Source organism: Pygocentrus nattereri, chromosome 29, assembly GCF_015220715.1.
Source record: "Pygocentrus nattereri isolate fPygNat1 chromosome 29, fPygNat1.pri, whole genome shotgun sequence".
Classification (NCBI taxonomy): Eukaryota; Metazoa; Chordata; class Actinopteri; order Characiformes; family Serrasalmidae; genus Pygocentrus; species Pygocentrus nattereri.
The window spans coordinates 9,962,557-9,988,553 of NC_051239.1; the positions used below are offsets into that span (position 1 = coordinate 9,962,557).

Sequence of the window (25,997 nt, forward strand, 5' to 3'; positions counted from 1 at the left end):
GCCTGCGCTCCGGCTCAGCACTGCCAAGAAGCGCTGGGGAACGCAACGCAAACACGTGAGAATCATTCTGTCCAAAAAAACAAAGCAACAACAACTACAAAAAATAAAACAATCTTTCTATTATTTGCTATGGTTGTGATATGAAAGCAGGCATGTGATGGGGGTGGGAAAACCGAAGGGAAATGGTAAGAATATGGACATGTTGGGTCAACATGCTGTCAAAATCACTTTCAGATGTGTGAGATACTTTGCTGAGGCAAATTCGTGCAGGGCCTCATCGCTGTCTCGCAGGTCTATTACAGCTGAACGAAAAAGTCTAGCACTGGGGTACATTTCACAAAGTTAAAGAACAATGAGCAGCACCAGCTCCTAACATTTGAAGATGCACCATCAAAAACAACTGCATCCAGTCATATCAGATAATATCTTCAGAATGATATCTTCAGAATTAATCTCTCTGAATGCTGTTTAAAAATATGATTAGCAGATCCACTCATCAATAAGCACAATCAATCAAATGGAATAGTTACCAAAATCTTTAACTATGCCTTTAATGAACACTTAAGCTGCTGACAGATGGACAACCATGTGCCAAAGTAAGGTAGCCATGCAACTCCATGCAACTCCATGCAACTCCATGCAACTCCATGCAACTCCATGCAACTCCATGCAACTCCAGAATTGGAAAGCAAAGGAAAAATGTTAAGATTGTTGTTAATGTACAACACTGTGAAAAAGTCAGAGACCACTTTTTATTTATTATTTAATTTCCTATCCAAATGGCTTTAAGACCAAGTAATTAATTCTTCAATGAATTCCTAATATTGGAAAATGAAAGATTATGTTTAATATAATCTTAATTAATTAATTAACTAAGATTACATTAAACATAATCTCTCATTTTCCACTATTTTGAGTGTTCGTCCTTTATCTGTATTACAGCTTCTATTCTTTTCAGAACACTCATCAAAGAAATCTGCAGGAATAATTTTCCCACAATCCAAGTAATACCAAATATAATTAAGACTCATCAGTCTATAAAACTCCACGTCTCAGATGACTAGTTTCATGCTCTAATAAAATATTTCTTTTACTCAGTAAGGCTTCTTGACAGCTACACATCCTTTCAGACCCATAGCGCTAAGATGTCTTCTCACAGTGGAAGGATGGACAGAAACACCTGTGGATGTTTTCAGATCTGAAGCAGCTTCAAATGAAAAGCAGCATACAAGCAGACATGCCATGGGATTTTATCCACTTTTTGAAGACAGGTCATCTTAGACTGAAAGTTTCATAGTGAGCTAAACACTAATATAGGTAACTTTATTTGGCTATGCTAGTTACTTGCAGCTTGCTAGTAGCTAAAGTCTGACGGCTTAGCTTATTTACATGGAGAGTCATTTTATTTTCCTGCATGTGTTTCACTGAAAACCAGCAAATTGGAACACAGTTCATCAAATTGTTAATGAGGCCACCGAAAAAGGAAAAACCAAATCACAGGGTTGAAAATCGGTGTGTGAAATCTGAGCATTTCTCGTCCCGGTCAAAGTCACATACCTCCTATATAGACATCAGAAAACAATGAAAACTACCAAATGAAAGCATTTTCCTTGCACCTTTACATGTAAGTACATGCATTTGCTTTGGTTTGTGCTTTAAGGCTATATTCCTGATTAAGCACTGCTGTAAATGAAACCGCAGGTGTTGTAAGAGAAGAAAAGCTCTTTACATTACATTACATTACCGGCATTTGGCTGACGCTCTTATCCAGAGCGACTTACAATTTGATCATTTTACACAATTGGCCTAACTGCATGTCTTTTGGACTGTGGGAAGAAACAGGAGAACCCGGAGGAAACCCACGCAGACACGGGGAGAACATGCAAACTCCACAGAGAGAGGAACCCGGTCGCCCGGCCGGGGAATCGAACCCAGGCCCTCCTTGCTGTGAGGCGACAGCGCTACCCACCACGCCACCATGCTGCCTCTAACTGTTTAGCTAACTTTGTTACCACAGCGTGGTGTATTACACTGTAATATTACTGCTGCTACCATCAGGTGAAAGGAAAAACTGCAGTGCATTGGCCAGTGGGCCACTTATAACACACTATAAAACAGGAACCAGAAGCCACTTAAAATCTGCCCACAGATTTTTGGTCCTGGAAGAAAACTTCAAACTAAATGCATCTTACTTAAATCAATTGTGCTTAGAGTTGGATTAAACTTTTACAACTAAATTCAGTTTTTAGTCAAACCTTCACCTTAAGTGAACTCTTCCTTTAAAACAATCCCAGCAAGAAAACTGGATCCAAAAAACAAAACAAAAAAAAACAGGAAAAAACATAAATAAATATAGTGAGTCATCCTAGTATTATGCTAACTTAATTACTGGCTCTTCTAATGACACAAACTATTTAAAAGATGGTGATGTAAGTCTAATGATAAGTCACTCAGAGTGATGAAGTTAATTTGATCGTTGAGTGTCTGAACCGGTGGCTGGGATAAGCAGTGCGCAAGCGATGGCAGGGAAACGTGTAGTTTTAGGGATGACGGATGGCTGGAAGGTTTAGTGGTTTCAACCGCAAACCAAAGAGAAGGATTGTAATATAAACATCACACAGCATTACGACATCAGGAAAAGCAATAGTGCTCACCTAGAGGAAAGTAGGGGCGAGAGACAGTAAAAGAGAGTGAAAGAGGAAGAGAGAGCGAGAGTGAGAGAGCGAGAGCGAGAGAGAGAGAGAGAGAGAGACAGAGCGAGAGTATGACCTGGCTTTAGCACTCTGGGCTGTGTTAAGACAGGTCCCGGATTGTTTCTGAGGATCTGGATCAGGGAGCGGTTTGTTATCTCCATGTCGACATCACAGGGCGCAGCTTTTGCACACATTCGCTATTAATACACCTTACATACTCAACACACTCTCTCTCTCTATGTCTCACTCCCTCTCAGTCTCTCTCAATGTCTCACTGTCTCTCCTCTCTCTCTCCCTCTCTCAATGGCTCACTCCCTCTCTTTCTCTCTCTCACTGCCCCCCAATGTCTCACTCTCTCATTGCCCCCCAAGGTCTCATTCTCTCACTGTCTCCCTTCTCTCTCTTTTTGTCTACTCCTCCCTCTCTCTCTCCCTCTCTCTCCCTCTCTCAATGGCTCACTCCCTCTCTTTCTCTCTCTCACTGCCCCCCAATGTCTCACTCTCTCATTGCCCCCCAAGGTCTCATTCTCTCACTGTCTCCCTTCTCTCTCTTTTTGTCTACTCCTCCCTCTCTCTCCCTCTCTCAATGGCTCACTCCCTCTCTTTCTCTCTCTCACTGCCCCCCAATGTCTCACTCTCTCATTGCCCCCCAAGGTCTCATTCTCTCACTGTCTCCCTTCTCTCTCTTTTTGTCTACTCCTCCCTCTCTCTCCCTCTCTCAATGGCTCACTCCCTCTCTTTCTCTCTCTCACTGCCCCCCAATGTCTCACTCTCTCATTGCCCCCCAAGGTCTCATTCTCTCACTGTCTCCCTTCTCTCTCTTTTTGTCTACTCCTCCCTCTCCCTCTCCGTCTCACTCTGTCTCCCACTCCATCTCTCAATGTCTCACTCCCTCTCTCCCAGTCTCTCTAATTGTCTCACTCTCTCAATTTCTCATGCCCACTGTCTCACTTTCTCTCAGTCTCTCTCAAGGTCCCACTCTCTCATTGTCCCCCCCTCTCTCTCAATGTCACACTCTCTCTCTCCCTCTGCCACTCACTCTTTTTCTCTCTCATTTTCAGTCTTTTTCTTTCTCTTTCACTCTCCATTACCCCTTCATCTTTCTCCCTTTTCCACCTTCTTTTCTCTCGCTCATTCTTTCTCCTTTTTCGCTTCGTCTTGCTAATTTTTTCTTTCTACTTGTCCCTATTGTCTCCATTTCTGCCCCTTTTTGCTCTTTCACTCCTTCCTTCAATCTCTCCTTCTCCTTTTTCTCACCCATTCTCTCCTTCTCTCTTTGTCTCTCTCACTTGTTCTTTTTCTCTAATTCACTCGTTTTCTCTCTCATTCGTCTATCTCACTCGCTTCAGTCTTTTTCTCCTTACTCTTTCTCCCCCTTTTCTCTCGCTCACTCTACTCTCCTTCCTTCCTCCCTCATCCTTTCTCATGCTTTTATTTCACCCTTTTTCTCTCACTCACTCTCTCCCCTTTTCCTTTTATTATCTTCTCTTCCCCCTCTTTCTTTCTCATTTCTTCTTTGTCTTTGCTCTCTTCTTCCTTCTCTCTCTCTCTCTCTCTCTCTCTCTCTCTCTCTCTCTCTCTCTCTCTCTCTCTCTCTCTCTCTCTCTGTGCAAAATTATTATGTCGCTTGCTTATTAGAGCCTACTGTCATCAAACTACATGGCCTGGTGCTTATTGTGATTCTTATTCAAATAAATAAAAGCAATAAGCCACTGGAGGCCACCTCACGTCTAACAACTCCTCGTAACCAGAGTGAAATCACTGCTTCTCGTTATATACTGTTTTATGAAACACTAGTATGTGAATGAGTCAGTACTCACAAAGGTAAGTGCACACACTGAACCTCACATATGCAGCCATATTATACAGATATAAGACTCACTGTTTTTAAATTCTATTACTAGTGCTGGTATTCTATTACTAGTGCTGGTATTCTATTACTAGTGGTAGTACATTACCAATAGGCCTACATGCTGTGGCAGTCATGTAAGAACCTGTCAGCCAAAACCTTCTACACTGCCAAACAAATACTGACAACAGGAATCAACAACAGTGTTGCTAACGTTCTGATACAAAACTGATCATAAAACAAACCTCACACACGACACACTAACCAACAAATGCCACTGCATTACGTAATCATGCCGACATGATGGCGCGCACACACACACGCGCACACACACACCTGTCGTCACACACGCGGTTAAGCAACATGTGGACAGACTGACTACATTCTCTCGTGAGGGCCACACCTTGGGCAGCATAGATATCGTTTCATTCTAAATATACACTAATAAAACACACCATACACCATTAACAGCTTCCCTCTGACTTTAACCCACTTTCCTTTCTTTATTTCATTTCCAGTCATAACATCCATTAAATACAACTTAAGAACTTTTCAGCCTTGGAGGAAAAAAGTAGGAACAGGAAATTACACAGAAGCCTCAACAACTACAAAACCATCAACTGATTCTGGATTTAGTTCCACAAAGTTCAGTCTCAGAAGTTGCATTTTCTGCTTCTCACAATCCAAGTAATCCTAGACACATTCAGGTGTGGAGCGGACATTCCATATATTTCTGAGAACAGCAGCAGCAGCTTCTTCTGTTTGATTTGTAAACTTATTTACTTTCTTCTTCTTCACAGCTACACATCCTTTCAGACCCACAGCACTGAGTTACATTCTGACCATGGAAGGATGGACAGAAACACCTGTGAATTTTTTTTTTAGATCTGAAGCAAGAGCAGAGGCTTGATGTTCTCCTCTGTCTCAACAATGAAAACTCACAGCATTGAGTGTGTGATGGGAACAGTCCTGGGGGTCTACTACATCTTGCACAATAGTTAAAGTCTCAGGAAACACAGAAAAACATAAAAGACATAAAAAACATAAAGCATGGCTGATCAAGCCCATCTGACAACTGTGTGGGTGTGGCTAATGAGCATCTTGATTGACAGGTCTCTGTCCAAACCTCGTAGTCTGCTTTGCTGCTCACACAGAACTTAAATTACTATTCAGCTTTTATGTGACCGTAACAGGACAAAAAAGTCGCAGATGAACAGGCGAACGAATGGACAGACGGACAAACAGACAGATGAAAGAACAAAAGTATGAACAAAGCAATGCATAACTGACGGAACAGGTGAACGAACAATTTTGATGTGTGGATAAATGAACGGGTTGTCTCGCTTGCTAGCTTTGGGTTATGCTGGGTTAGCTTTAGCTCGCTAACTTTCTCTGACTCAGACTTGTGATTAGTTAGAGGAAGATTTATGGAAGTGCTACCTTAGATTAGGAAAAATACGGTGAAATATTTCATTCATTGGTCACTGGATCATCTTTCAAAGCATCAGTCGTCACATTTTTACAGTTTAACAGAACAAGATTAACCTAATTAGAAAGAAAACACAGATTTAGGTTCCCTGGATCTTTAAAAATCCCGTTAGTGAAGGTGGGGAAAAATATCCTTGCAGCTTTCTTTAAAAAATCTGGAAGCAAGTCTTCCTAAAAGAATGGAAGCTGTATTAAAGAGAAACGGTGGACACACTCAACACTGAATAAAGGTAGATTTAGTTGTTTTCTATATTGAACACATGTATGTATCTGTATATAATAGAAATTTTCTAAACTTAACCCTGATTCTGACCTCAGTAACCAAAAAGAAAAGATTTATCCTTCCTTCTTTCTTTCAGAAGTCAGGATCAAGTTACTAGTCCTGTTGGTTAGTCCTTTTTCTTTTGGTCCTGATGTAATACACAAATTAAATGTACACACACCCGCACACAGTCATTTATACCAGTGAGGCCCAGTTCAGCCCATATAAAATAGGTGGGGCTGCTTTCTTGTTCTATTTTGCCCCAAAACTGCTGCGTTTCTCAGTAACTGTCGATATGCAGATTTATACTGTTGTTTTTCTTGGAAAAGAGAAATCTAAAAACATGCAGACTACAATCTGGGGCTAGACTGGTTCAACCCGACCAGGACACAGCCCGTCTGACTCGGCAAAAACACACACACACACACACACACACAGCCTCACTCAACTCGTAATGATGTGTCTTGATGCTCTCTTGATGTTTTTCTGGATGTCCCCAAGACCGGCAACACACACAAAAACACACACACACACACGTGTTCAGACACACGCTCACTGAACGGTCAGCTGTATAATTTTACACTCGTTTAGGCTGGCCGAGGGCGTGGTGGCTGGTCAGAGGGGCGGATCGAAATAGCAGCCGGCTAAAGGAGAGCACCAGGAACCATCACACACATACACAGAGTCAAAGATGGGGTTTTGTCAGCCAAACCCAAGTCTGGACGAATTGACCACTACAGCGAACTCCAGCAACGAGCCAAGGGAGGAGCAGGGAGAGAATGTGTGTTTGAGTGTGTGTGTTAGTCTGTCTATCCTCATGATGAGCAGATGTTATGAGAAAAACAGCAAATCCAGTGGTGATGATCTTTACTTATAAATGTACTTCTTTTAGTATATCGCTGCTGTCGGAACAAAACCTCATATCACCAAAATGGTAACTTTACAGGAGAAGAAAAAAAAACATACTTTACTTTTATTGCAAGTGAATGGAACCAGATTTTTTTTACAAATCATTTTGGGCCGTTTCTTCTGGTTCATCCATCCATTTTCTAAGCCGCTTCTCCGTCAGGGTTGCGGGGGGGTGCTGGAGCCTATCCCAGCAGTCTTCGGGCGGAGGGCAGGGCAGACAGACAGTCACTCACACCCTCACACCTAGGGGCAATGTAGCATGTCCAATTGGCCTGACTGCATGTCTTTGGACTGTGGGAGGAAACCGGAGAACCCGGAGGAAACCCACACAGACACAGGGAGAACATGCAAACTCCACACAGAGGTAACCCTGGTCACCCGGCCGGGGAATCGAACCCAGGCCCTCCTTGCTGTGAGGCGACAGCGGTACCCACCACGCCACCGTGCCGCCTTCTTCTGGTTCATTCATCATGAAATTTACACATAATATAAAGGTCAACATTTTCAAATTATGTCAAAAACTGGAAACCGTCAAAAATGGAGATGAGTTTTCTTCCAACAGCAGCGATATATGAAAATGCCAATATTTGCATAGTAGCTATCATGACTTCTAGTTCCTATCACCACCACTATACAGAAACCTGAATAAGTTTCTCTGATGAACCATTTCGCATTAAACCACTCTGTATGAATGTTTACATCTCCACCAATTATGACAACATTTGAAAAAATAATCTGTGGAATTCCCCCTCTAAAGGAAGACCATCTGGTTTTTCTAAATAGCTGAATTAAATCTGTGTAACTACACTCTTGAATAGAGATCTTCAATTGTTCTTTAGTAAAGACCATGGTGGCTTATAGAACCATGAACACAAAGGACCATTTACATACTAAAAGGGTTCTCTGCATCCAGGAATGGTTAAGATTGATGGAAAATGTGTTATATAGACTTCTATATAGAACCTTCTTAAAATGGCTCTATAAAGCACCAAAAAGTGTTCTTCTAATAGTTCCAAGCTTGACATTGTAACAATAGAAGGGCACTTTATGGCATTATACAGAACCCTTTTCAAAAAGGTTCTATAAAGAACCAGATCAATCTGAAGAACCATTTCTCCATGCAAACAACCCTTTAAGCATGCAATAGTTCTCAAAGGGTTCATGGCTCTATATACGCCCACTGTGTTTTCTAAAGCATGTAGATTTTCAGAGACAAGTTCATGATTTGCAAAACTAAAGTTTGGGTAAAACGTCAATAAAACACGCTTTTAATGAAACACTCAAGTCTCACGTCCCATCTTGAGACCGTTATTTTTAGAGCACATTGGCTGTTGTTTCTATATGCATTATGCAGGCAAGTATTTGAGGGAATTCAGCATCTGGTCAGCAGCTTGCACTATAGGCATGCATCAGGTGAATGGGTTCTCTTTAGAGGGAAAGGCATTGAAATTATTACCTGGATTAAGTGATGGTATGATGCGGATTGTGGCTAATTGAGATTAGGTTGTGTAACACTGGAACATTCCTTTAAAGATGTTCAATTATAATTATAAAAATACCCTCAGAAGCACTTCACAAGTACCACAAAGCTGGAAGCAGTTCTACTATAATGTACTGCTTCACATTTTTCACCCCAAATTCAATATTTATTCAGTCCCTATATCTTAGACATAATAAAGAATATAAACAGAGGTTTCAGGTACTGCACACTGTCTAAATCTGTGGAACTGACAGTACTTTAAAATCAATGCTGCATAGATGAGTTCAGAATCTCTTTATTATGACACTAGCATTTGATCATTTTTATAGGTTTCAACTAATTAGCAGGAAGCTGAAGACCTTTTAGATGTATCTCGATTGATAAAGGGATGTAAATGAGTTTGAATTAACTGTGGATGCTGTAGAACTTTAGACTATAGAAAGTTTTACAGCAAAGTCCTAAAGTTATTATACAGAAAGATATTACTATAACATTTCCAAAAAACTTTGAATATTGAAAAAAATATTCAATGTGTGAGACCTTCTTGTGCCTTCTGGTGAAATGCTGATATTACAGCATTTCAATCTACACTATTCAAGTTATTATTAGGTATGCACCACAACACTGCAGTCGTATGAGTAAAGGCAGATAATTGTTCAAAAAATATTACTGACTTTGAACTAATGTCTAAAATTCACTGACAATTCGTATTTCACAATATTTGCTGGTATCTGGACAGCAGTTTAGGCCTGGTGTACACAGTCTAGCACTGGCCAGGTGTACTAAAATGCCAGTATCTTATCCATTTTTACATGACACACTTCTATAATCTAGCAAAAGCTCCATTAGTTTGCACTGGAATGTTATGGGGTTAAATCTTTTGTATTTCATTTTTTTACTGCATTTGTGTGACATTTACATATAAATCTTACAGAATAAATAAAATGTAAAACATTTATCCTTATCGTTGATCCAGCCTTTATTCTACTGCCAATTTGTACAAGTTATAAAAGGTATATATATATATATATATATATATATATATATATATATATATATATATATATATATACACACACACCTTTTAAAACTTGTACACATTGACAGTAGAATATATGTAAATGTCACACAAATGCAGTAAAAAAATTAAATACAAAAGCTTTAACTCCTTAACATTCCAGTGCAAACTAATGGAGCTTTTGCTAGGTTACAGAAGTGTTTCATGTAAAAATGGATAAGATACTGGCATTTTAGTACACCTGGCCAGTGCTACCTAAACTGTTGTCCAGATATCAGCAAATATTGTGAAATATGAATTGTCAGTGAATTTTAGACATTAGTTCAAAGGCAGTAATATTTTTTTTATCTGCCAGTTATGTTCATGGAAAAAAAGTGGTTTTCGGCATCAGCCCAGAATTCTGATATAAGCACATATCTAGTTATTACTGATTAAAATAAAAGCAATAATTAATAAGTCAAGCTATTCCAAAATTTTAAACAGTACTTCTGAGTTGAGAAATTTGAGTTCAGCAATGCTGTCCAACCCACAGCATTGGGAAAGTTCAATCTAGCAAGAGTTGAGAAAAGGTTTATTTATTTAAGTCAGCGCTGCTTCCTTCGTCTTTCTTACTGTCCATTTAAAAACACATACAATATGCAAAAAACAGAACCATTATCCTGTGAACCCTATCAAGGTTCTTTCTCCATCTATTGTAACAAAGACCAAACGAAGGAAAACCAAAGACAGTGTCACTAATGCACACTGTGAAGTGATCGGCCGTGCTGCTCCGGTCTATAGCATGGAGTGCGTCTCCCTCAATTTAACACAGAGAGCTGTACGACAGAGCAGAGGAAGTTAGTTAGCAGATAAATGAATCGTTGCATTAAGAGATTTTGATGGCTGAACAGATGGCTAATTCCATTAGAGATTCAACACCTTTTTTCTTACAGCTCACATTAAAAACGTCATTTGAATACATGAACAGCGGGCAAAAAAAATAAATAATTAAACAAACAAACACACGTCTAGTTCTTCAAACACTAATGGAATCTCAGCTTTCATTGTATCTTAGCATATGGTTGGTTAAGTGCATTTTGGCTCGGCTGGAAACAAAGCCGATGTTTCAGGTATTCCGCCAGGAGGTGAGATGTCACCCTGGATGAATAAAACTTTTGTTGAAAGCTGTGCTTGAGCAATCCAGCGTTTGGATCTGCCTCTTCCAGCTCATGTTTTAAGAAGTGAGGAACTGGTAGAGTATAGAATTTAGTGAAAGTACATGCAAGGGAGTGTTGTTTCACCTCTAGACGGATAACACTTATTGCTTTTGCACAACTTTTGAAAAAAGTGAAGAAAAAAAGTAGAAGCTCTGAACATTGTTTAAATATGCTTAAAATGATTTTAAGGAATGTTTCTAACATTGGCAATTTCTTCCAAAAAATAGTTCCAGCAGCTTAAAGTGAAGAGACCACAGTTGTTGCTTAGTAACAAGTGGCTTGCGGAAGGGTACAGGTATTAAAAAAAAAAAAAACATTGGACTCTTCAGCAGTGGAAACAAGTTCTCTGGAAAGCTTTACCACACTACACTATCTAGCAGTCTGACGGGCAGTAAAATTTGGTAGAGGAGGGATAATGGGTATTGGGCTATTTTTCAGGGTTTGGGCCCCTTAGTTCCAACGAAGGGTAAATGTTCAGACTACAGTATACAAAAGGCATTTTAGACAATTACATACTTGCAACTTTATGGCAACAACATGGTGAAGGCCCTTTACTGTTCCAGCATGACCAGTGTTACCTGTTTAAAGAGTTATATGATGTTATAAAGAGTTATATGATGCAGACCAGCCCACATTAAAACTACAATTCTCCTGCCATACACACACAGCATTCCCCTTTTGTAACATAAACTTCTAAAATCTGTGCATTTTATCTTCATTCCGTACTCTTATCTACAACACGATAAACCCCATAGTGATGACATGAAAACTAATGAAAATGTGTGTCTTAAATGTGACAATGGTCACGACAGTCAAAGGACTACAAACGACATGCTAAATAACTTACCATCCTGTCAATGTTTCTCACTGACCTCCTGCTCTGACATATCCTTGTCCTCCTTTCCTATTTTTTCATATCTTCTTTTCATTTTCTGCAGTTCTTGCTGCTGCTGTCCATCCTCATATCATTCACGTATGAAAATCAGTGAACTACCACATAGTTGCACCTAATCTGATAATCTCTCGAGGCTGATGTTAGCTTCCTACTGGAAGTTCTGTTACACCTTAAATAATGCAGCAGTTACAGACTAAGGCCCAAACAGGAATCTGAATGTAAGTGCTAAATCATTTAAGGTCAAATGGGCAATAAGTATAAGAAGCTTCATCTTCATCTAACCTCTATACACTGTACGAGTTACAATCAGCAAACCACAGCTGAACCACTTGAGGTGAGGGCTGCTAGTTTAACCCTTAAATTAGTACATGCACAAACTAGGTTGCAACATTTATAGTTTGAGCACTCTTGTACTTGAGTTTATACAGTAGCTCACAGTAAGTGTCTAGCAACAGCTGAAACTACAAAAGAACACTGGCCATGAAAGTGAACTGTTTACTGTGAATATTATAATATATGAAACAGTTCATTGAACACTGGTGTGTGTTCTTGACTGATGAGCCTAACACATCACTGTAATGCACAGCCTGTATTGCTGAACCTGCATCTAAGCAATGTCTCTGTTACGCCTAGGGAATACTGGGAGTACAGTGGACCGGCGTGTGTGTGTGTGTGCGCGCATGTCTATGTATGTGTGTGTGCATGTGTATGTATGTGTGTGTGTCTTCCTGGGCCGGTGCTGCTCTCTGAAGCCCCTCCTCTGCTCCTGGCATTTGTCAGTGAGTGAGTAAGTTCAGTGTGTGTGTGTGTGTAACTCTGGGCTTTGGGCCATGCTAAGAGCCTACACACATGTCCGCCACACACCCACCAGCAAAAGGAAATGAGAACCATTCCATCCTGCCACTGGACACACACACACACACACACACACACACACACAGAGCACAGTCACTTACAGAACACACAAAAGGCAACAAAGTCGACTTTTCTCTCTACAGTAGCAGATCTCTACCAAAAAAATTGAACAGCACAGTGCTCTGGTAATCGCACCTGAGGACACTGATAAGTCTAATAATTCTGTAAAGAAGAGACTTCAACAAACTACTTTCAGAACTAATAATAAAGTTGTCTACATGACTTTAAGACAAGTTCCTATGTGTACTTTCTGTCTCTCCAAGTCTCTCTCTCTCTCTCTCGCACACACACACACACACACACACACACACACACACACACACACACACACACACACACACACAACATATATCAAAATAAGTTAACAATTTCTCTACAGATGTTTTTCCCCTCAATGTTAAATTCAGCAATAAACAGAAACAGTACACTAAATATATGCTTAATAATTTGTATTATATTTCCACTATATATATATATATATATATATATATATATATATATATATATACACACATACATACATACATACATACACACACACACACACACACACACACACACACACACACACACACACACAAAATGGGAGTGTAAAAATACCATCACAACAAATGCAAATAAACACAAACGCAATAAAACATTTCTTGTTTTCAAAAAGTTGTCGAGATAGTGTGAGTTAGTTGGGACAGCACAGGTTAGAGTCTAGATATCTCTTCAATGCCTCCAGCTTGTATGTGTCTGGATGCACATGTAAGTAATAACATGTCCTATATGCATTGTATTATACAAGCATACATATGTAATAAGAAGTGTCGAAGTCTGTAAATTTAACCTTAATAAAAAAAAGGAGCATTTAGTTTGCCCTGATATTACAGGCTTTTTCTGGTTTTCAGGACACTTCTGTCCTGAAAATATACAAAAACACACACACACAAACACAGAGCAGAGGCGTTTGTAAGGAGTGTCTAATCCCACTCCTCTTCCTGCCCGCTCGTTTAAGGTCCGCTTCCTGTTCCGGCCCCTCCCACGGGGGGGGACAGAGAGATGGAATAGTGCTCACGGGGGCGAGAGAGGAGTGGAGGGGCGGACAGCCAAATAAACTTTCCTCCAGATCCTCTCTTTCATTCACTCACTCAGCCCATCACACACGGACGGCACAGACTCTCAGAGGCCTAACTCACACACACCTGCACACACCCAAGCTTCACTGAAACAGATCGAACTGCACTTCTAACAAAATAATCAACTCTCTAAGAAGGGGATTAAAAACGACACTGACAGAGGAAGAAAACCACTCAGATGAATCAAATGTTAGATACTTTGTACAGTTGTGTACAGTTGACTGATATTTTGAACATCATATTAAAATCAACATTTTAAGTTGTCTTCAGTTGCCAAAATGTTCTAATTTTATATTCAGTGTTTATTACTCTTAACTGACTGAAACAAGTCTGTTGACTGTACTGACTACCTTTTAACACATACATGACAGCTTTCAATCACCACATGTGAGTCAGTACATAGAAGACAAGATACTTTATAATTTCAATTTGAGGAAACGTTATTGTTATGCATACAGTCGTGTTTTGTAGAAAGAAAAGAAAAAAAATGGACAAAAATCAAAAGTACAGATGTAAGCCTGACAATATAGAATGTAAATGAAACGTAAAAGTAATTACTTCAACTATATAATTGCCTTTAGACAGTAAAGCAAAATGACAATAACTAAATCACATTAAACCTAATACTTCTGTGAAATGAAGTGAAACTTAAAGTCCACCTGAAATCAAAGCTGACCTTTTTTCCCTCTCGTCAGTTCATGGCCCTGGTCATATTAAAGAAACCATAGCATATATTTATCATTTAAAAGGCCGATTCAAGTGTATGCAATTTGAATTTAGATCATGTATATGTATGTGTGTGTGTGTGTCCAGTGGCAGGATGGAATGGCTCTCATTTATATTTATATTTATATATATTTATATATATATATATATATATATATATATATATATATATATATATATATATATATATATATATATATATATACACACACACACACACACACACACAGAAATTAAGTTGTTTTTTTTTGGCCGAGGAAAAAAAGAAAAGAAAAAAAAAAGACATTTCTGCTTCAACCTGCCTCTTTCCCCTCTTATCACTGAGGAAAAACACCTAGCTAGTTCAGAGACCCTTCTTGATACCATGTGTCGCTCAGAAATATGTCACTGAACAGAAGGAAAATGTGTTATGATTTCTGATTCACATTGACCAAGCCAGTTCACTGACGCAACCACTGACATCAGACATGCAACTGCGGAGCAGCGAAAAAGGTGACAAGTTTACAAACCAAAGCCATGCAGGGGGTAAGTAGGCATTGCCCCCCCATCAGAAATTCTACCATGAGACTGAATCAGTCTGAGAGTAAAATACAGGGGAACAAGTAATTTCATTACAACAACCGAGTTCACCGAGTTCACCAACTCTGCTCTGCTCTCCAGGGATTCTGACTTGTTAAAAATCAGCAGATCAATGATTTTGCGCAGAAGAATTCATACAAAATTGGAAATTTTCTTTTGTGGCTCCTCATCAAAATATTACAGTGGAGAGTTATATGCAACAGCTCTGATCGAATTACATATTTAGTTGATTTGTGTGTGTTAACAAAGTGACAATACAGGGAACAAATTTAAATACGTAATTATGCTGTAATTTCCTTTTGTTTGCAGACTTTAACGTAAAAATAAAACAAGCATAAAATATACCTTTGGCCACAATTTATGGTATATTTTTTCCCATAATTCTGCAAATAAACAGTAATTGTGCATTAAAACATACAGAAATGTGTACTCTGTAGAGGATGTGACTTATTTTCATCTAAAAAAAAATCTAATTAAATCTAATTATCTAATCTAAAACAAATTTTCAATAAGCAGAGGTGCCAAGACTTTTGCATAACTTTGTAGATGCCTTTGTAAAACCTCTGTATGTTAATCCTTGGTTTTCTGTTTGCTCTTACTGGTTCATAAGGGTCCATTTGGGCACTGTGAATCTTTCTGGGTATCCATTATTTGAAACTAACTGACAAAAGGAATATATATTGCTCATAAAACTTATAAAAGAAAAAAAAGATGCCATTCACCAGCACCTTCAAGGCACTTCAAGTTAATGCCATCCTAGCCTATTAAACCATTGCATGAACTGTTAACACTAATGTTGACTCACTTCACTGTTAAGTAGATTTTAGAGAGAACTTTAGCAAATTTTGATAAAGAGCGAAAACTTTAGACTTTCACGTAGCAGTAAGTGAGGAAATTGCTTAGCAATCAATTTGATGCTGTAGCATGTACCAACATGGAAAACCAGAGTAAATGAGTACTTGCATCATATTTGTTCAGGAAGATGTTGATGTTATTCCAGCTCTGACTGGCTAATAGAATTAAATACTATATCTGAACTGGCTAAAATCTACACAATTCACATGGCTAGTCAACTTTCAAACAGCCAATTTCACCAAAAAAAACTGTGTGCATGTACATGTCCCCTTCAAAGAGAGCAAATGATGAAGCAGATAGAGATAAAAAAAAAAGGTCACTCACTTTTTCAGAGGATCAATCACAGTCTTCTGAATCTGATTGACCTAAGAGAAAAGAGAACAAATGTAATTTAGAAAAGAGAAGAAATAAATTAATCATGGAAATAAGTTAAACCTGGCAGAAAAAAAGTGTGTAAGTACTGACTGGCAACCTTCATAACAAATTACATTGATCATTAAGGAGAACAAAAACAGCATCACAATAAAACAAAGCAAAAAAAAAAAAAAAAACTACACACTTCAGTGAAGCTAATTGGTAGCAGGATACAACATAGCCTCCACAATATCAACAACTGTCTTCCCTCCCCTGCCGGAGCACCATCAAGATCAAGCTCCATCTCTTCCTCCCAAAAAAGGGATAAGAAAGGTGGGAGAGCAACTTTGGTGACGTCACCTCTTTATTGTGCTCAAGCCCCGAGGAGACAGACAAGGAACGTGAATATTCATCAAGTGCGGAATACAAAAGGACGGAACCGTCGGGGGACGAGACATGAAAGCGAAGCCCGGCTGGGTTTGCGAACGCAGGGAGAGGGTGGGACGCCCCTACAAGATGAAAGTTCTTTGCAAACAAACATTTTTAACAATAACAGTTTATATTCCCTCCGTTCTCCTGCGTCGTGTGCTAGGGCTGAAGGGGGAGGATTGAGGGAAAGGAGGAGAAGAGGGGGAAGAGGAGAAGAGAAGGAGGGTGGTTTGCATTTAACGGGGGAAAGAAAAAAAAAATTGTGGGCCTCAGGCCGTGACCCACCAAAGTCTCAAACTGAAGTTGGCTGACAATTAAAATCGTAACATTTTCAAGCGTAATTTACATTGCAGATTTGATGTGTCAGGACGTGCCATAGGATGCGGATGGATGACAGAACGCTAACTCACCCTGGCAATATAACACGTGTAAAGAGCAAATGGAGAACTTTAAAAGCCACGGCTTGTGGAGAAAGCCAGACACAGGCTGACAGTCCCCGTCAGAAGACTGTAAGCTTGAGAAGCTAATGAACAACTCACTCGCTATTGAGAGCAGAGTCAATCAGGGAAACCTAACAGAGTGCAGCTTAAAAACAACATGTTATCAATGCTTTTTACAAAGAAACTAAATACCTTCCTTTCTTTCATCATCATACGATCATGAGACAAGTGGTATTGAATCTACAGTCTCTGAGGTGCGTTTCTGAGTTGAGTCCAGAGTCTCTGAGGTGTCCCAAGTGGAATCATGAGCCTCTGAGGTGCGAGTCCGAGTGGAATCATGAGCCTCTGAGGTGCGAGTCCAAGTGGAATCATGAGCCTCTGAGGTGCGAGTCCGAGTGGAATCATGAGCCTCTGAGGTGCGAGTCCGAGTGGAATCATGAGCCTCTGAGGTGCGAGTCCGAGTGGAATCATGAGCCTCTGAGGTGCGAGTCCGAGTGGAATCATGAGCCTCTGAGGTGCGAGTCCGAGTGGAATCATGAGCCTCTGAGGTGCGAGTCCGAGTTGAGTCATGGGTCTCTGAGGTGCGAGTCCGAGTTGAGTCATGGGTCTCTGTGGTGCGAGTCCGAGTTGAGTCTTCTCAGATTCACAGGTGGGAGTATCTGGGCTGTGAGTCCTGAGTCTGGTCTTAGAGGTGCAGATCCAAACAGAGTCTCGAGTCTCTGAGGTGCAAGTCTGAGTTGAGTAAAGTCTGGCGCAAGTCTTGAGTCTCTTTTAGAAGATTTCAGTCTCCTTATTAGTTGCACCTGTCAAGTTTGACATGGCTTGCAATTCAGTCAAGTGCAAGTCTGAGTCAAGTTGCGATACAGGTCAACATGTAGTGTGTGTGGCTATATTACCGATAGCACCTACAGATGGCCAGGAAATCTAGTAAGTAACCATCAAAATCCAACTGCAATACTGCAATGCATCAATACATACCGAATGACATGTGTAACATGACAAATATCTGGAATTGGTGAGAGCTATGAGGTGTTGGCAACACCCAGCCTTATTATTAATATATAGAAACTTTATAACGTGATAACTTTATCTGAGAGAGACAGATGGAACACCGGCAGCAATACTGAAGGTGAGAAGACACCCAAGCAATAGTCAAACCACTCAGTTCAAGCATAATGCAATACATTCTATGTTATACACTTCCCTACCTAGAGTTAGGCGTGTTTGGCACCTCTTAAGTGAAGTGAAATTAAGCGCAGACCTTAAGTCACCTCCTGTTACCATGTCTGATTATTCTAGTCCAGGTTTCAAGATATGACACCTAAGAAGACCTAAGCAGACATATGGAATGGTCAGTTATTTTGGACACTAGACCTCTTGTATCACAAGAGAAGCTACCTGACTCAGTCCGCTGCATTCATGGGGACTTGTGCGCGATAAAAGCCGTGAACCAAGTTCTGGCTACGTATTTGAATTTTTCATTCCACTTTAAATGGTGCTGCAGTTGTATTTGGACACTTGCACCAGAATATAAAGGCTGCTCCATTTAAGGTGCAATGGAAATTTTGAACAAAAACCTGCTGAATAAGAAGCACCGTAAGACGTGAAAACTAAGACATGAAATAATATCGTTTTGGACCTGTATGGCTATTGTTTTACTGTTTTAAACATCAAAAGTACATTAGACTTGTTAACATTAGCTAACTGTTAAGCTTCAATTACAAGGCACAGTAAACTGTAATTTTCACTAGATGTTTAAGACAATATTACGCAGCATTATCCTGGCTCAGACACTGTGCTAAGCAGGTAACATTATCAGGTGTTGCACTGTTTCTATGTTGTGTTATTTGTGCTTATTTGTGGCTTATTGGTATAACGGTTACGACAAAACTCAGACCTGAAGAATTTCAACCGAAAGAACCGGTTCACCCCCCACTACCACTACAGATGTACTCTATTTAAGACGCAGAGCAGGACAACGTAAAGCGCACAAGTGGGTACAGCAAGAATAGAGTGCTCAGTAGAGACAGAGCATTGATGGCGGAAGAAGAGAGAGCTGAAGCAGAAGATGTCGAAAGCTGGTGGAGGGGTGTAGCGAGTATTCCATAAGGTAAGAGCAAAGCCTGAGGGCGTCGCTGAAGCACTAGCATCCGTGTGAATCAGAGGGCAGAGATCAGCCCGACTCTCTCTCTATCCCTCACACACACATGCGCGTGCACACACACAGCCCAAAAAAACCCACAAACACACAAACCCTGAAAAATCGATACCCCCTCCCCGCCGTCATGGCCGCTAGTCGTTAACCGCTAACCGCTCGGCTTTGCGGCCCTTAAAGCCTTTTAAACACCGACTTTAAAATATACACAATGCAGGCCTGGGTTGAAGCTGCCTTCATTACCATAACACGTTTTATTCTCTCTCACCCTCTTCTCTCCATTTTTCAATCTGCCCTTAAGCAATTCATATTTTCCAGAAACAGAAAACAGCAGAGGGAAGGGAGATTTCATTGTCTTTATTTAAGGCTAGCCTGATTTGGTTAGCCACCACGGCAGGACTGGATCACGAAGAGAAAAGCAGGGGGTGGGTGGGGGGGTTCGGTGCAGGTTTGGCGTCTGATTCATGGAAGTCTCATTAACCATTCAGGCATCCCGGGGTGGTATTTCACACAGGCACACTGAGGAACGCCGAGCCGGAAAAATCAGCTGTGCTAACATCTCTTCTCGCCCACGGCTAGTGCAGCGCTCGCCTGCCAAGTGCCCATATACCGGAATAGCAGGCCATAGAGCTCAGCTAGAGAGAGGAAAGCTGTAGAAAGTGTTCGCTTTAGTGAAACTGACAGAAGGGTCAGTGGAGAGAGAGCACATTTGCATCAAATCTGTTGTCTGGGAGATCTGCTATGCAGCAGCCCGCATTAAATCTAGCGGCACTTATGGAGTGGTTCACGAAGGTTGGTGTATGTATGTATGCAGATATTTCCGATACAATTCATTCAGCTGCAAAAATCAAGACCAGAACAAACAGGTGGCTGCGATCTCCCTGGAAATGACGGGAATCCTTTGATGCACACAGTTAACGAATAGTTCTCTTCATATGTGGGCGTATATAGGAGGCTTTACATAGGAACATCATTTGAAACTGAGATATCTGCACAAGGGGACCAGCTTGCCACCTCTTTTGGGTCATAAGGTGTTTTATACAGTTTGACTTTGATTTTACCAAGTTATAGAATATTTGACAGAAGTTGAGGTGTGAAAGCTTCCTCTGTTAAAGCTTCTCTTCCAATGGGATGACCCTACACTATCCTGATGATCAGACGGATTGACTCTGAACGGATGGCGAGACTCTCCCTGGCTGTACCGCCTTCAGACCGGTCCATGAGAAGGGGCACAGGTTGCAAATATTGCTGCAGAAAGATACAAAAGAACCGGCTGCAGAATCGAAAACAACCTTTCACACCCACACGTGGCTAAGTGAACACCGCACACCTTCAGCTGTTGACCATGAGAATGAGAAGGAAAACTACAATGGCCTTAACCAAGGCCGAGTGTGTGACCTTATGCTTGGGTTTTTAGTCATTAAAATTGACGCAAAACACAGCGAACAGTGTAATGTGCTTGGTAGTTTGGATAGAGCAACGCTAAGGGTCTCCGCACCATAGCGGGTGGCCTCTTACCCCTCTTCTTTTTCTCTCTGAATGGGCAGGGTTGCTGGGGTGAAAGGGGTTATGAGGTTGTAGGCAACTGACAAGTGGAAAGAGCCATCACTCCACCGAGGCCTTGTCAGTGCTCTATGAATCACTTCAGGGCTCTAACCAAGTTTACAACTCACAAACGAGCATTAAAAACTATAGTATCTGTTTTAATCAGTAGCAGTGGGAAACAGACAGAGGACAGAAACACTGAGGCTGGATTCTTCAGAAACCAAAGAGTGCAGATTTTTTCGGTTGAGCTGCCTGAGGAGAGTTGGATGGTGGGGGGGGGGTCTGTTGTGAGAAAACCTTACTCATACCCAATCTGCTAGAGGGTAACGGAGATTATTTCAGCCAAAGTGAGAAACAAAAATTCATATAAACTGTTTTTCTCTGCCAAAGAAATGAAGCAAAGTAAACATGGGTTAGAAGATGTTGTGAGGCAGAATAGCAGTTTGTCTTAAACATTTTTAAACAGGTGAAAAACCTGAGCACAAAGAACAGACAATATTACGTCTCTGATTCAGCAACAGTTTGGGGGGAAATTATGACTTTCTTTAGCTAAATAAAAAAAGGAAAAATCTGAACAAAGATATGCACTAATTCTCATCTTTGTTAAACATCTAACTGGCTAATATGCAGAAGGCTTTTATAATCACCAAAGAAAGTTTCCAAATTTTGTCAGTGTGTTCATGAACAAAATTTGGCAAAAGGTACCAGCGTGGGAGCCACAGTTGAAATAACAAAATGAGCAACAGTTATGAAAACCCAAGTTCTGTCTTCTTGCATATTTGAGGAATATTTAGGTGGTAGCACTGGTACGAGCAGGTTAAAAATTCAGCAGCACAAATGAAAATTTAGCACAGTACTGGAAAAAATTGCTCTGTTAGTCAAAAATAACCGCTCTTGGTCATAAAATAAATAAATAAATAAATAAAAATAAAACTTTTCAGTCATGTCCACCACATGGCACCACACTCAATCCAAGCAAAGTTGTCATGCTTTACACTGATGACTTACATATCACCTCAGATCAAGTTCTTAACTGCAATACTTTTGAAAAAATTATTTCTAAAAGTATGTCACCTTGGCCTGACAAAAGTGCGCCTGCCAGACTAGAGGTGCAACAATATGGGAATTCTGGGTCTATTGTCAAAATCTGATATTTTACATGCACATTTTCAGTTGATGCCAATATCCGATATATTACCTGTCCTTATCTTTACATTTTGATATTTACAGTAGATCACATGTGGCTTGAAATTTACATAAAGGAGCCAATCAGACAAATGCTAATGCTAAATTATGCTAAATGCTAAAGTTGGTATGTTCCAGCTTGAAAACAGCCAGCCTGTGAAGAGACAGTAAACTACTGCCAAGCATAAGAGATGCTGAAAGCTTTATATCCTTCAATTAATACGAGTAGGGTGTAAAAATTAAGCTGAACCACCTCTCCCTGCTAGAGCCTCAGGTGCCAGAATGTAACTGATGCACCATTTAAAGACATACAAATCGAACAAGAAGCTGGCTCAGAAGCCAACTTTAAGTTCGTAGTTTTAATGCTGGTAGAGTTTTTTTAGTATGGAGATTTAAGCTATCAAAACACCCTACCTGCAGATTTACATACAAAGCTACTTGAGTATCTGCATGTTTTGCTTCGGTATGCAGTGCTGTGGGAGATATTTTAGCTGCCCTGATGTTAATGGTGCTCTTCTGGCATACAATAAATGCGTCACCAAGTATCAGTACGAAATATCAGGCAAATGTAAGCACTGGCTCAATGGCTGTAATAAAAAGAAAATGCAAATATCAGCTGATACTGACATCATTCCAATATCATCGCGCATCCCTACTCCAGACTAAACTTCTAAAGCAACGTAAGTGAAGACACTTCAGGAGCAGGTGAAAAATAGAAAATCCCAGAGGAGCCACCATGTTCCAGAGAGTGAAACACAGTGCCCTGCAGATACTCTCAAAACTCAGTGCTAATACAGTGATTCCCACAGCAATTACCTTTAGTCATAATTTTAATCAAATACACAAAGTAAACACAGAAAACAATATCAAGCACAGTGAAAAGTAAAAAAAGAAACAAATTTATTTGAAATGCTAGCAACCAGCGACTCAGGGAGACTGAATGATCTAAAGTCTGAGACCTGGAGCCTCATAAAATAATCACGTTTTAATGCATATCGCTGCTTTTGGAACAAAACCTTGTATCTCCAAAATGGTAACTTTACAGGACAAGGCAAAAATCTACTTTAATTTTAATGTAAGTCAGTGGAACCAGATGTTTCTCCAAGTCATTTTAGGCCATTTCCTTTGATCCAGTCATCATGAATTTTACATACAACGTAAAGAGTCACCGACATTATCAAATTATGTCAAAAACTGAAAAATGCCAAAAATGGAGATAGGAGGTTTTGTTCTGACAGTAGCGATATGTATAATGTTTTCCTAGCGAATAAAGATGAATGACTGGAGCAAAACAAAAAGAACTGTACTGACAATTTATACAGCCCCCACCCCAAAATACATTAGCCTGTTGGTAAAGTAGGTAGCTTGAGCAACGTATGCATGTGTTTTTGGGAAACTTCACTAGAACAATGTCGAAATGATATGAGTGATTGTTCATGCATGTTAAACTGTCCTCACCTTCTCCTGGTTGAATGCATCCATTCTCTTCATGGCTGTATCCAGAGCCATCATGGAGTCCAGGAAGGCTTGGTCCTGCTCACACAACGGGTTACTCAACAGGTCCCCAGAGATCTTTACGGCTGCTTTAGACATGGCTGCAACATCAAGATAAGCAGAACAAGCATTAATGTTATAAAATAAAAAACTCAAAACAAGGAGAGAGAGGTGAACCAAATAAGGCTGTCACAATCAATCATATTTGTACTCAAGTAACTGTATTTAGACAATTGGTAGAGTATCAGGCCAAACAAAAAAAAATGGTCTTGAATCAATAGCAAACCATCCAGAGCCTTCCAAAGATTACAAAACCTTATTTTGAGAAGATAAACTAGAACCCCTTTAAGATACGTTTGTTTGCAAAGACTTTGTGTTAATCAGGTTCTGTTTCTTGACGTACAACGCAAAAGTGAACTGTAAACATACCCGCTATTAAAGCAGCACTGTCATATTTTTATTCAAACTCCAAAACACTAGCAATAATAAGCATGGAGAAAAAAAACACACTAAAATGCTGTGGGCTGCTGTGGGTCACTGTAAAGCCTGAGATAATCATTTGAAGATCAGAGGTGCCAGGACAGATTTGGAGTTTTTCGGACGGCATCATATTAACAACACAGGTACAGGCTAAAACATGAAGGTCCTGCTCAATGTTTAGGTTTCAAATACACAATCAAAATCATACTGATAAAGATATGATGACAACAGTAGAACATTAACTCAGAGTTTTAGGTGTTTTCTCTGAATACTCTTTCTACACATTCGCAAAAATCAGATTCATCCGCTTGTGGGGGTCCGTAGCACAACCGACGCTACAAAACATTCTTCTGCACATTGCAGGCAATTATGTATTTCCACCAGAGAGGTCTTCAAACCCCCAAATCCTACATAGTGTTGCTTTAAGTGACTAAATAACAAACCGTATCTGCAAATGGGGCACCAAAAACTCAAAACTTTCCTAAGTCTGCCTCCATTAGCATAATAAAACAGCATAATAAAACAGGTCTTTACGCTGTTCGGGGAGGTGGGTGAGACTGGGCCTCTGATGAGGATGGATGTTTCATCTGGCTTCCTGCTTCCCCTGAATCTGATTTGGGTTGACGCTGACATTCGCATCTGATCAGCAGCCTGAGTTAAAACAGCCATGGCAGCGAAGTCCATGAACCATAATTGGCGCTGGCACTATAGAGGCATCAGCGGCGCAATCAGAGCACTTTAGTGAATATTCATCATCTCTATCAGCGCTCCTGCTCATGTCTTTCGACAGATGCATCAACTTGTGGAGCTGCCTTATGGCAAATCCTTTTACATACAGTTTGCCAACTAGCTTTGATGCAATAGCATGTATCTCAACAGCCTTGTGTTCTCAAGACAATAGACACTTACAAGACTCATCTGTCTGCTCTGCTGTTAAAACATCATAGTCTCATATTGGGGTTCAACAGTACTTTCAAGCATCAAATTGTTCATTCAGGCTCAGTATGAAGACTAGCCACATTTCTTGGCTCTCATGTGCTTGAGTGCTGCGGAACACAAGGGCTCCCTGCTGTGAGCAATGTAACTGGTGTGGGTCCATTGAATGTGCACATAAACCCAAAGGGGAGGAAGGGGAAGAGGAACCTGTTCAGCAGATGGACCCTATTAATTATCAGGACAAAACTGACAGCACTCTCTCTTTAATGGGCTTCCCTTTACTGCAGAACATGAAGTGAGGAAAGAGAGTAACGCTGACCCTCACTCAACCTTTATGCTCCTCTGTCTTTAATGTTCCACCCTCCCATTCCTGCTTGCTTCATTCTTTTTTCCCCACCAAAAGAGTAATGCAGAAAGTGAGGTCATGACCTTGAGCAGGCTCAACTGCTCCTGTTCCATCTAACTGCGATTGAGAAGGTACAATTCTCATAATCCATGACATGTGGGTGGATATCTTGTGAAACCAGTAGTGACACAAATGTACCAAGCGGAGCAGTCAGGATTATTTGATTTCTAAAATGTATTTAAACTGATTCAAATGAAACCATCAATATTTATTAAACTATTTCCAGACCTCTCCTTATGCAGTCCAATAATAATCGCGGTTATCATGCAAAATTCATCAGATCAATACATTCTGTTAAATAATGTGTGCTGGTTTAGGAATCTAATAAAATTCATCTGACGGCTGGGAGCGTCCTGGAATTATCTGGAACCAATTTGAGCCAGTGTAGCTCACACTATCAACTATTTTTTTGAAAATAAGAAATGCACTTATTTTCCCAACAAAACACTTCAGAATGTCTAAAAGGCTGTATGGTATGTTATTGTTCAGCCCAGTCCACTTTTATTTGGGCCTTTGAAGCTGATTACTGGTCCAAAAAAGGTAGAAAAAGACATGATCGAATGATCTTTCGAACTATCTACCTATCTA

At 40.2% G+C, this 25,997-nt stretch overlaps 1 protein-coding gene across 1 annotated transcript in view; it reads right to left on the bottom strand.

Moving 5' to 3' along the window:
* Window positions 1-25,997, bottom strand: part of bin3 (bridging integrator 3) — a 77,339-nt gene that overhangs the window by 21,352 nt on the left and 29,990 nt on the right. The window contains exons 5-6 of the mRNA XM_017696349.1: window positions 23,552-23,688; window positions 16,310-16,350 (exon numbers count right to left, since the gene is read on the bottom strand). Of these exons, the coding sequence (XP_017551838.1) occupies window positions 16,310-16,350; window positions 23,552-23,688 (178 nt within the window). The remainder of the gene's footprint in view (window positions 1-16,309; window positions 16,351-23,551; window positions 23,689-25,997) is intronic.